General features: G+C 42.1%; 1 protein-coding gene across 1 annotated transcript; it reads left to right on the top strand.

Annotated features, from left to right (window-relative positions):
- The first annotated feature begins 9,526 nt into the window (after positions 1-9,526).
- LOC130076006 (exostosin-1b) lies at positions 9,527-11,303 on the top strand. The gene has a single exon (XM_056240891.1). The coding sequence runs from the start codon at positions 10,356-10,358 to the stop codon at positions 11,301-11,303; it is 948 nt and encodes a 315-aa protein (XP_056096866.1). The 5' UTR covers positions 9,527-10,355.
- The last annotated feature ends 2,176 nt before the right edge of the window (positions 11,304-13,479 follow it).

Raw genomic sequence — 13,479 nt, forward strand, 5'->3', positions numbered from 1 at the left:
TATTCGCTTTCCACCCCGGAGAGGGAGGCTAAGAAATATATTTCTGATTCTCTGGCAACCAGGTTCATCCGTCCTTCCTCTTCTCCAGCGGGGGCGGGGTTCTTTTTTGTGGGGAAGAAGGACGGGTCTCTGCGACCTTGTATTGATTACCGGGGGCTGAATAACATCACGGTAAAGAATACGTGTCCTTTGCCGTTGATGTCTTCAGCCTTCGAGAGGTTGCAGGGAGCGTCCGTTTTCACGAAATTGGACTTGCGTAACGCTTATCATTTGGTTCGCATTAGGGAGGGGGATGAATGGAAGACTGCTTTTAACACCCCCAGGGGGCACTTTGAATACTTGGTCATGCCTTTCGGGCTGTCCAACTCCCCAGCAGTCTTCCAGGCACTGATCAATGACGTGTTGCGAGACATGATAGATCAGTTCATATATGTTTACCTGGATGACATATTGATATTTTCCTCGTCTCTCCAGGAACATGTGCAACACGTCCGACGAGTGCTTCAGAGGTTGCTAGAGAATGGGCTTTTTGTCAAGGCGGAGAAATGCGATTTTCATGCACAGTCTGTTCCTTTTCTAGGGTACATCATTTCGTCTGAGGGAATGCGTGTGGACCCTGAGAAGGTTAAGGCTGTGGTAGAGTGGCCAAGTCCAGATTCCCGTAAGGCCCTACAGAGGTTTCTGGGGTTCGCCAATTTCTATCGGCGTTTCATTCGCAACTTCAGCCAACTAGCCGCACCTCTGACTGCCTTGACCTCCCCCAGAACTCCGTTCAGGTGGTCAGATACAGCCGAGGCTGTGTTTGCCAAACTCAAGAGCCGCTTTGTTTCAGCTCCCATCCTCGTTGCCCCTGATTCTTCACGTCAGTTCGTGGTGGAGGTCGACGCGTCAGAGGTGGGGGTAGGAGCAGTTCTGTCCCAGCGTTCGCCCGCAGACGATAAGATGCATCCTTGCGCGTTTTTTTCTCATCGTTTGTCCCCAGCCGAACGCAATTACGACATTGGTAACAGGGAGTTGTTGGCAGTCAAGTTAGCATTGGAGGAATGGCGTCACTGGTTGGAAGGTTCGGGGGTTCCTTTTATCGTCTGGACCGATCACAAAAACCTAGAATACATTAGAACCGCCAAAAGATTGAACTCCAGGCAGGCTCGGTGGGCACTTTTTTTCGGTCGTTTTGATTTTTCTCTCTCGTACCGCCCGGGTTCTAAGAACATCAAACCCGACTCTTTATCTCGCATTTTTGATCGTTACGAACGCCCGTCTACTCCCGAGTCCATTTTACCGGAGACCCTATTTGTTTCCACACTCCTATGGGAGGTCGAATCGAAGGTCAAGACGGCCTTAGAAGGGGTAATGCTTCCGCCCGGTTGCCCACCGAATCGCTTATTCGTGCCGGAGGGATTACGGTCCGACGTCATACAGTGGGGTCATTGCTCCAATGTGGCTTGTCATCCAGGAGTTAATCGTACTAAGTTTTTAGTCAAGCAACGATTTTGGTGGCCACTCATGGCTCGTGACATTCACAGTTTTGTTTTGGCTTGCTCGGTCTGTGCCACTGGTAAGACTTCCAATCGACCTCCTGATGGGCTCCTTCAACCGCTGCCTGTCCCCTCGAGACCCTGGTCCCATATCGCGCTAGATTTTATCACCGCCCTCCCACCCTCCCAGGGTAACACAGTCGTTTTGACCGTGGTGGACCGGTTCTCGAAGGCGGCTCACTTTATTCCCTTACCCAAATTACCCTCAGCTAAGGAGACAGCGTTGACAGTCATTGACCACGTCTTTCGCTTACATGGCCTCCCGATGGACGTGGTCTCTGACAGAGGACCCCAGTTTGTGTCCAAATTTTGGCAAGAATTCTGTAAATTACTGGGGGCGACGGTTAGTCTGTCCTCAGGGTTTCATCCCCAGAGCAATGGCCAGACCGAGAGAGCCAACCAAGATCTGGAAAGGGTGTTGCGATGTTTGGTTTCCAAGAATCCTTCCTCATGGAGTCAACAGCTTTCCATGGTGGAGTACGCCCACAATACGTTACCAGTGTCGACTACGGGCCTATCTCCGTTTGAGTGTAGTTTAGGTTACCAGCCACCTATTTTTCCTAGTCTGGAGTTTTCGAGTGGGGGCGCGCACCAAGGCTAAGGCCGATCGCCACCGGTCAAAGCCTCCCGTATACGTCGTTGGTCAAAAAGTGTGGCTTTCTACTAAGAACATTCCTCTCCGATCCGTTTCTAATAAACTTGCTCCCAAATTCATTGGCCCGTTCACTGTCACTAAGATCATTAGTCCGGTGACAGTCCGCCTTAGTTTACCTCCGGCGTACAGGAGGGTTCACTCCGTTTTTCATGTTTCAAAGATTAAGCCCGTGTTTCATGCTCGCATTAATCCGCCAGTCCCAGTCCCCCAACCCCCCCACCCCCCCCCGCCGCTTTTGTAGATGGGGAGACCACCTATTCGGTAAATCGTATTCTGGATTCTAGACGGAGGGGACGTGGATTTCAGTACTTGGTGGACTGGGAAGGTTACGGTCCGGAGGAGAGAAGTTGGGTACCTGCTAGAGACATTCTGGATCACTCTCTGATCGATGATTTCAATCGACAGGTAAGGGAGTCTGGGAACGCCAGGAGGCGTTCCTAGGAGAGGGGGTACTGTCACGGTATACAAGTTCATTGCTTCCTTCTCGTCTCGTGTTTATGTTGTTGTATGAGAGCACGTGTGTAGTGGGCGTGAATGTGTGTCATTCCTTGATCCGCTCCAGCTGATCATAATTTCATCACCAGCTGCAGCCGATCTCATCACACTACATATTCTCACAGTTTTCTCATCCCCGTTGTCAGATCGTTGGTTGATGTTTCCCCGTGTGGTGTTCCAGTCCAGTTCCCTTGCCTGTTCCTGTGTTCGTGTTCCGGTGGGTTCGTTGTCTCGGTGTTGGATTGTCGTTCGGGTCTCCACTTCACTTCACGGGTTCGTCTTCGACCATCGAAGTCCCTGCGTCATCTGTCCACACCCGTGTCCCTGCTTTGTGTTCTCTGACCAGCAATAAAGAACTGAGTTTTACCTGCAATTGCTTCTGTCCTATATTGACGACCATGACATTTTGTGTATTGGTTTGTGTAAGTGTTTTGATCACTCTAATTTCCCGTGTAAGCTGGAGTGAACCGCTGAGCAAATGCAAATTTGTGAACATGCACTTGTGATTTTGGCTAAATAATAAATTAAATTCAGGTTTGTATCTTATTCCCTCAGAACACTTTGAATACCCAGCACCAGTTTTATTTGATCTTTTTTTTTTCATTTCTCCTTTTGAGGTCCAAAAAAGAATGATCAAAAAACATTCAAACAATACCAGGGTGAATAAATAATGACTGAATTTTCATTTTTAATGGTCCCTTTAAATCGACATATTTAAGCCTTTTTTCCTTTAAAAAAATGTCTCATGCCTTAAAATATCTTGAATGTAACTCGACACCCTTGCCTCATTTAGTATACGCGGTTCTATGAATATGCAAATGAGCCCCGCCTCCACTCACTCAGCTCAGAGATCCACTGGTTGACGATCACACGTTGATCTGATTGGTTACAAGGTCGTTTGTGACGTCAGAAACACCAGCGATTTCAAACCGTGTTTTTGAGACTGTCTTTGGTTCACTGCAGTTTTAAGCAGAAAATACTCAGCAATGCTGTCGACTTATGAACTTACACATGGTTTGAGTTAAAGCGTATTAAAAACACCACATAGACACATAAACAACATTAAAAGCTTCACAGGAGGACTTTAAACACTCAGCATGGCAACATTGAATTTAGCGAAGGACTGTCCGTTTGCCCGACCAATGGCAAACTGGGCAGAATGTTGAGAAAACCAGTATGAAAACAATCATTAATTTTGCCATGTTAGTTAGTGGTGCATGAATTACACCCTTCACCTGAATATTAATTACTTATGAGCTCATGAACCTGCATGCATAATAATTAAAGAAAAAAGTAGCTTTGTTTATGATGCAGTTAAATTAATGCTAATTTTTCAAATTTGCAAATGCAAATTTGTGAACATGCACTTGTGATTTTGGCTAAATAATAAATTAAATTCAGGTTTGTATCTTATTCCCTCAGAACACTTTGAATACCCAGCACCAGTTTTATTTTTTTTTTATTTTTTTCATTTCTCCTTTTGAGGTCCAAAAAAGAATGATCAAAAAACATTCAAACAATACCAGGGTGAATAAATAATGACTGAATTTTCATTTTTAATGGTCCCTTTAAATCGACATATTTAAGCCTTTTTTCCTTTAAAAAAATGTCTCATGCCTTAAAATATCTTGAATGTAACTCGACACCCTTGCCTCATTTAGTATAGCGGTTCTATGAATATGCAAATGAGCCCCGCCTCCACTCACTCAGCTCAGAGATCCACTGGTTGACGATCACACGTTGATCTGATTGGTTACAAGGTCGTTTGTGACGTCAGAAACACCAGCGATTTCAAACCGTGTTTTTGAGACTGTCTTTGGTTCACTGCAGTTTTAAGCAGAAAATACTCAGCAATGCTGTCGACTTATGAACTTACACATGGTTTGAGTTAAAGCGTATTAAAAACACCACATAGACACATAAACAACATTAAAAGCTTCACAGGAGGACTTTAAACACTCAGCATGGCAACATTGAATTTAGCGAAGGACTGTCCGTTTGCCCGACCAATGGCAAACTGGGCAGAATGTTGAGAAAACCAGTATGAAAACAATCATTAATTTTGCCATGTTAGTTAGTGGTGCATGAATTACACCCTTCACCTGAATATTAATTACTTATGAGCTCATGAACCTGCATGCATAATAATTAAAGAAAAAAGTAGCTTTGTTTATGATGCAGTTAAATTAATGCTAATTTTTCATGACTCAATTTGAAAACTGAAGTACCGCTGTACTTCTGGGCATCGTTCTGCCTGTACTTTTGCTTTCTCTCTCTCTTTCGCTCTCTCTCTCTTTTAATCATGTAAGTTGAAAAAACAGAGCCAAATGTGAAGAATCCTCTGGCTGGAGTTTAGCAAAGAAACTCTCATTTCACCACCGCAATCTAACCCAATTCTCCAGACTAAATCTGTGTGGAATAAATTGCCACAGAATACAAATGAAGGGGTTCAGAAGTCAAGAACTTGGCTTTTTTTTAATGAGGACAAAAACCTATCAACACATCTAACCTGTTCTGCTTCATTTACCGCCTTGCTCTCCCTGGAGTCACTCGAGCTCTTTTTTCCTTGCGATTTGACTCTCTCTCTCTCTCTCTCTCTCTCTCTCTCTCTCTCTCTCTCTCTCTCTCTCTCTCTCTCTCTCTCTCTCTCTCTCTCTCTCTCTCTCTCTCTCTCTCTCTCTCTCTCTCTCTCCTCCTCTCTCTCTCTCCTCTCTCCCTCTCTCTCTCTCTCTCTCTCTCTCTCTCTCTCTCTCTCCCTCTCTAACTCTCTCTCTTGGGTTTGGTTTCTGCTGCTCTCCCCTCCTACATCTTCCAACATTTAAACCTTCGCATTGCCAAGAGCGAACTCCGTTCCAGTACGGAAAGGTCATTTTAAATAAATAAAGCAACGAGGAGGTATCTCGCCATCCCACACTCATGCGTTAAAGACGCTGTGTGCCAGTTTTGTGCTTTTTCTTTCTCTTCTAAAGCTTCATTTGCCTGGAGGGCACCAGAGAGAGTTAAACAAGAGGAGCAGGACTTCAGAATCCACACCTACTCAACGGCTATGTCTGTGTTAGTCACGGAGCGCTGCTTGATTCTTCAACTGTTGTCGGCTCTCGAACGGGATCCTGATATATTAACATCCCCTGAAAGCATAGCCATGGCATTGCAGCTAAACAGCTGTGCTTGTTTGGCTTCGGCGAGATAAAAAACACAATAGAGTGTGCAAGCATGAACAATGCGAAAGACATCAACAATACACAGCTATGAGACATCAAACAGAAACATGCAGCTTTTCCATGCTTTATTTTAAACATTTTACAAGACAATGGCAGATTCTATTATACAGTAGTGGCCAGCCTAGGAAAATTTACATCTTTAAATATTATTCAAAATTTAAATATTAATAAAGTTTTTTTTGTAAGCCTTACTTTGTGGTTGTGCTTTTATCAGTGTTAACGCAATGAAACAACAAAAAAATTTAACACACATTAAAAATATTTTACTGATTACTGATTATGTTGCAGTCAACGCATCCTTTTTTTCTGTCAGCTTTTAGTTTTTCTGTGCACTTTTTTTTTTGCACGTAGTAAAAGTCAACCTGTAGCTGTTGTTTGCCTTTTTGTCACCAAATTATTTTGTCAGATAAAACCTTAACCAAGTTTAGTGTTTGTTCTTCCCTCATATTTAAAAAAAAATATATATACACTCACCGGCCACTTTATTAGGTACACCTGTCCAACTGCTCGTTAACACTTAATTTCTAAGCAGCCAATCACATGGCGGCAACTCAGTGCATTTAGGCATGTAGACATGGTCAAGACAATCTCCTGCAGTTCAAACCGAGCATCAGTATGGGGAAGAAAGTTGATTTGAGTGACTTTGAACGTGGCATGATTGTTGGTGCCAGAAGGGCTGGTCTGAGTATTTCAGAAACTGCTAATCTACTGGTATTTCACGCACAACCATCTCTAGGGTTTACAGAGAATGGTCCGAAAAAGAAAAAACATCCAGTGAGCGGCAGTTCTGTGGGCGGAAATGCCTTGTTGATGCTAGAGGTCAGAGGAGAATGGCCAGACTGGTTCGAGCTGATAGAAGGGCAACAGTGACTGAAATAACCACTCGTTACAACCGAGGTATGCAGCAAAGCATTTGTGAAGCCACAACACGCACAACCTTGAGGCGGATGGGCTACAACAGCAGAAGACTCCACCGGGTACCACTCATCTCCACTACAAATAGGAAAAAGAGGCTACAATTTGCTAGAGCTCACCAAAATTGAACAGTTGAAGACTGGAAAAATGTTGCCTGGTCTGATGAGTCTCGATTTCTGTTGAGACATTCAGATGTTAGAGTCAGAATTTGGCGTAAACAGAATGAGAACATGGAACCATCATGCCTTGTTACCACTGTGCAGGCTGGTGGTGGTGGTGTAATGGTGTGGGGGATGTTTTCCTGGCACACTTTAGGCCCCTTAGTGCCAATTGGGCATCGTTTAAATGCCACGGCCTACCTGAGCATTGTTTCTGACCATGTCCATCCCTTTATGGCCACCATGTACCCATCCTCTGATGGCTACTTCCACCATGTCACAAAGCTCTAATCATTTCAAATTGGTTTCTTGAACATGACAATGAGTTCACTGTACTAAAATGGCCTCCACAGTCACCAGATCTCAACCCAATAGAGCATCTTTGGGATGTGGTGGAACGGGAGATTCGCATCATGGATGTGCAGCCGACAAATCTGCGGCAACTGTGTGATGCCATCATGTCAATATGGACCAAACTCCCTGAGGAATGCTTCCAGCACCTTGTTGAATCTATGCCACGAAGAATTGAGGCAGTTCTGAAGGCAAAAGGGGGTCCAACCCGTTACTAGCATGGGGTACCTAATAAAGTGGCCGGTGAGTGTATATATATATATATATATGTTTTTCTCATATTTTGATCATTGGAACAATAAAATCAAATATCCCCTTTGGATATCAATTTTGGCCACTATTGTATTAAAATATTATATTATTTAAATGTATTTAATTATTTAAATTATTATTTTATTTAAATGTATTTAATTATTATTATTATTATATTTAAATGTATTTAATTTGTTTAATAATTATTATATTTAAATGTATTTATTTATTTAAATTATTATAATGATGCTGATTTTATTTAAATGTATTTAATTATTATCATTATATTTAAATGTATATAATTATTAACATTATTTAAAAGCATTTAATTATTATTATTGAGATTTTAGTTGTGTAACTAAAATATACATCTTTATATAATTCTTTTATTTTTTTAAATGATTTAAAAAAAAATTTGTTATGAATGTTATTTTTCCCACCACAATATGTCTGTCATTAATTTTTTTTGTCCCTAGTGATTTATATGTATCCTCTTAGAAAGGCATTAATCTTTCAGTACAGTTGAAGTTGGCTTCGTTAAGCATTTGTATTTGCGTTCCATATCCCGTTTATTAGATGTTCCTATTGTGGTCTTCCCACATTCACCTGTGTAGCGTCTCCATATCACTGAGCCCAGCCCTTCCCACAACACAGGGAATGCAGTGTGTTACATCATCTGGAGCGCTTTATCAGATCCTGGAACAGTGGAGGGTAGAGGACTCTCAAAGGGTGTTTTGTCTTTCCTAGGGCTTAGAACTCTCTGAACTCACGGCTTACCCCGTCCAGACACGGGTATTTGTTTACAGCGGCCCAAATTTGGGGCTTTTTATCACAAGCTTCGAGAGGCTTTGGGAAGAGGAAGTGCTATAGACCCGGGCTTCTTATCAGCAGAAAGATATAAAAGCAAATCCGTTGGGTAATCCAGCCGTCGTCTTTCAGTTATTAGTTAAATAAACCGCGAATAAGTCATTTGTTCAGCAATGGTGAGAGTTATCAGTGATTGTTATATTTTATTAATTAGTTATAATGACTAAGTCATTATAATGGGGGTTTAATCTGGCAATATCAAAAGTTATTCCAAGATATCCAAACCAATGAAACCAATTTCATTTGGCAGAATCACACCACCAGTGAGGATCATTTATTATAGATCCATCACTCTCTGGTCATAGCATTTGTTATATTTAATTAATTGTGGCTGTTTTCTATTTTATTCACCTGGTCCCTTTCTCCTTCATTTCTTTTTTAAGCTATATTTATTTTCAGTATTTTCTATTCAGTTTGTCAACATGCTTTTTCCTGCTAGCTTTTTGTTTGTCTGTACACTTTTTTTTTCTTAGTAAATAAAAAATGTGTAAAAAAAAATCGCCAATTAATTTAGTCAGATAAAAACTTTAACACAGTTTAGTGTTTGGGTGTTTTGTCTTTTACCTGGTTCCTTTCACCTATGCTTCCCTTCATTTCACTTAATTTCTTTTTTAAGCTATATTAATCTTCTGTTTTGTCTATTTCAAGTACTGTATTGGCAATATTTTACATAAGAAGTCATGCAAATAAAGCTTTTATATGACATTTATATGCAAATAAAGCTTCTTGTAACATCATCATCACAAAGAAAAAAAGTTAATCACCACATAATTAAGGTAGAAATGTAATAGAAATAATAATAGCATATAGCAAGAGGTAAAAAGAGAACGAATCCTCTGCTCTGACGTGGTAATGTCATTATAGGGCAAAATGATTTAGTGAAAGCTGAATTAAAAGAAAATATCTACATTCAAAAAAAGTTATTCAATTTTGAATGTGTAGAGTGGTTAGAAGTCCAAATCCACACTCTGTGAGAAGCTCTGCTTTGGGAATGAATGGGTGCTGTAGAAGCCCCGCCCCATCCGGTTGCTCTTTCCAATGAAAACGCACGATGCACCATGACGTGACGTCACGCACACTGGCGTCGTGTCGGGATTGGAATGTAACAGAGTAACAATCGGAACAACTGAGCAAATAGGTGTTTGGACTCGCGGATCAAGGAACTCAGTTGATTTTATTCGCCGAGGAAACAGCCTGTGAAACTCGCCCGTTGTTTTTTTTCGCTAAACGGGAAACGTCGCTTTCCAGAGCCGGTGTCCTGGTGAAGAGGAAATCCACTTCTTGCGTGTGTGAAGGTCCACGGAGAGCGCAGGAATAAGAGAAATGCAGGGATTCGTGAGGTTACGGTGATCTGCCCCGTGTGTGTTATTGTTTCGGAGGTGAATGCATGGAGTTACGCTTTAGTTTAGCCTGGACGTGTGGTTTGGAAGCGCAAAGCATCGGAGATAAACCTCGGTCGTTGCATTATTATTTACGACTTTGCATGTTTTCCAACGGGACCCCCTGCTCTCCAAAGACCCCATGAGTCAGTGCCGCCGCAACTCTCCGGTGCGACGCGTTTCGTTGCGCTTTTATTAATCCGCCGCGGGAAAACTAAATCAGCGAGTATTTATACCTGATTGTGTGTTTATAATTATCCATACCGGTGCGTTTGCTGTAGGTAATGGGTGCACTGTGAAATGTCGCTAGTACTAGACAGACGAGGGAGATCGAGGAGCCCGATGTAAAATCGCCCACATGCGCTTGATCAATCGCTTGCTGTTTGCTGATCGGAATCTGAAGAGTTGTAAATCCTCGCAGGCTGGAAGATGGCGGAGCGGTACTATAGCTGGAGGAGGTGGTGCGGCTGCTTCTGCTGAGATACAAACTTGAGATTTATTTGCAAACACCGCGATCTGGACACATGCAGGCCAAAAAACGATATCTGATCTCGCTCTTGACTGGCGCCTTTCTAGTTTTGCTCTTTTACTTCGGAGGAGGGGCGGTCCCGGGTCCGGCGGCCACGGGGTCCAGGAGCCGACATGGATATAATCGTCCTGATCAACCGTGGCCGCACTTTTCCGATCCCTTACAACACTTCATCCCGTGGGACCACTCGGACACGGAGGAATATAACGTGCATATATCGCCCAGGCAGAAGAGAGACGTTAACTCGAGCGTTTACAAGGGCAAACGGTGCCGCATGCAATCATGCTTCGACTTCACTCTATGTCAAAGGAACGGATTCAAAGTCTACGTGTATCCGCAGCAGAAGGGCGAGAAGATCTCGGAAAGTTACCAGAACATTTTATCCACCATCGAGGGCTCTAGGTTTTACACTTCTGACCCTGGTCAAGCGTGTTTGTTCGTCCTGAGCTTGGACACTCTTGATCGAGACCAATTATCGCCACAGTACGTGCACAATCTCAAAACCAAGGTGCAGAGCTTGCCTCTTTGGAACAATGGTAGAAATCACCTCATATTTAATTTGTATTCGGGCACATGGCCTGACTATACGGAAGACTTGGGCTTTGACATTGGTCAGGCCATGCTGGCCAAAGCAAGCATCAGTATGGAGAACTTCAGACCTAACTTTGACATATCCATCCCGTTATTCTCCAAGGATCACCCAAGGACCGGAGGGGACAGGGGGTACTTGAAATATAACACCATTCCACCTTTTAGAAAGTATATGTTGGTATTTAAGGGGAAACGCTATTTGACCGGCATCGGCTCGGACACGAGGAATGCCTTACATCATGTTCATAACGCGGAGGATGTAGTTCTTCTCACCACCTGCAAACATGGCAAAGACTGGCAGAAACACAAGGACGCGCGATGTGACCAGGACAACGCCGAGTATGACAAGTAAGTCCTCAAATTTATGTTTTTCTCATGTGGTCGCGATATTTCGGAAATTACCCTGTCAATCGTAATACTGTTGTTTTTTTTTACCACATGTAACTTAGAAGTTACATTTTAAAGTGATACAAATTAGTTTGTTACACTAAAGCAATGGGTTAAACTTCGTGTTTCACGCTGCTAATATAACGTTACTTCAATTTCTCCTGGTTAGTCAGGTTTAAAACGTTTTTATTTTAAAATGTATGAGGTCAGTAACATTGACTGGATGAATATGCTACGAATTGCATATTAATCCAATTAATTTGATTGTTCTCCGTTCTAATAACTTAATAGCTTACCTGTGAAAATGTCGCCATTTGCCCTATGTCTGTTTTGGTTGTCGTCACTGTTCTAACGGATGTAACGGTTTAAAACTTTACAGCGCGCGAAAGTAGGCTATCTGCCGCTTTACAAAGCGCATGAATATTTAATTAGGTAAACACCTATGCATTTAATGATTGGTTGTCTGTTGCTAAGCTACTCTCTATGACATTGTAGTACCAACCCAGATTGCGGTGTAAACCTCGTTTTTAAATACCAAATGTGAAAACCTTGCTTAAAGGGATAGTTCACCCAAAAAGAAAAATTGTCATCACTTACTCATCCTTAAGTTGTTCCAAACCTGTATGAGGTTTTTTTTATTTGTTGAACACAAAAGGAAGATATTTTTAAAGAATGTTGGTAAGTTGCAGCCATTGACTTCCATTATATATTTTTTCCTATTAATGGCTACCATCAACTGTTTGATTACCAACATTCTTCTAAATATCATATTTGTGTTCAGCAGAACAAAGAAACTCACAAAGGTTTGGAACAATTTTAGGGAGAGTAAATCATAACCATTTTCAGTTTTGGGTGATGTAGCCTATTCTTTTAACTCGGAGACATAAGTGGCCTTAACCTGAGGTTTTAAAGGAACGCTTAAACAAGATAAAGCACACAAAGTCAAAAGCCTGTGATATTTTGAGAAACTGGTTACCATGGTAAAGTTTTCTATTGGAAAGTTGCCTTTACGTTGCAAACTGGGTCACAATTTACTTTATTGTTCGCGATGTCTACTCTATAATTACATAAATACTAAGTATGCACTTGTTTCATAATTACACTTTCTTGCCATTGTGATTATAACTTAGAATACCAGTTGGACACGGCTGGGCCGCTTGAAAGATGTTTTGTAAAGCATCATGCTGTCCAATTAACCCAGCAATGTGCCATTTTTACACAAGCTGTTTCAGTGAGTTGTCATCTTGAATATTTTTGAAGCAGTGCTTCATGTGCCATGGAGACCAGCAGACCTGTGTTTTTACACCTGATTGCGACACTTTTATTGCTTTAGAAAGCCATTTGACATGACAAACACATTTCCAGGTACAGTTGTGAGCTGTTTTTAATATCCCAACTCTATTGCACTCATTGTAAAACACCTCCACCATGGGAATTTTACCCAAATCTCAGATATTATAGCAAGTTAGCAATCCAGTCTGGATATGTTTGGACACGTCTCATATGCTCGAAATATAACACTCTCTCAGCAGAGAGAACGGGCGTACGACCTTGCATAATTAGAAAGCTGACCCAGTGTAAATAAACCATAATTGGAATCTTTTTTTGTCCTGAAATGTTTACACGCTCACAAGTAGATCGGTCATGCTAGCCGCGATTTCTGATTAAACAGATAGAAGTTAATCAATAATCCACTTTTAACTGTTGCCAATCTCTAAAATGGATGGATTGCATAGTCAAGCACATTGAATCACAATCCGTTAGAATTCACTGATACATTGTGAGGGTAATTACCTGGTGCATATCACTTCAAAACAGCCTGAGTGCTCATTAATGGGATTTCAGACTCAGTCAGCGCTCTATATCCCACTCACTCCTGGTTAGTCATGGCTCTAATGCTGGTCGGTGTGCAGATATTTTTGGCACCATGTTTCTCCCTCCCATGATGCTGCCGAGGTGCTCCTCAGCAGGATGTGGTGCTGTTAATTGGTGTGTGTGTGTGTGTGTGTGTGTCTGTAGGGCAGAACAGCTGTTTGGAACATGAGCGAGCTGAGCCATGCAAAAATGACCCAGCTTGACGGGTCTGCAATTTTTTTAAAATTTGGTTTATTGTTGGTGTTTGCAATTTGACAATGTTTCTT

The sequence above is a fragment of the Rhinichthys klamathensis genome, unplaced genomic scaffold, assembly GCF_029890125.1.
Source record: "Rhinichthys klamathensis goyatoka isolate OS25496 unplaced genomic scaffold, OSU_Roscu_1.1 h1tg000617l_1, whole genome shotgun sequence".
NCBI classification, from domain to species: Eukaryota; Metazoa; Chordata; class Actinopteri; order Cypriniformes; family Leuciscidae; genus Rhinichthys; species Rhinichthys klamathensis.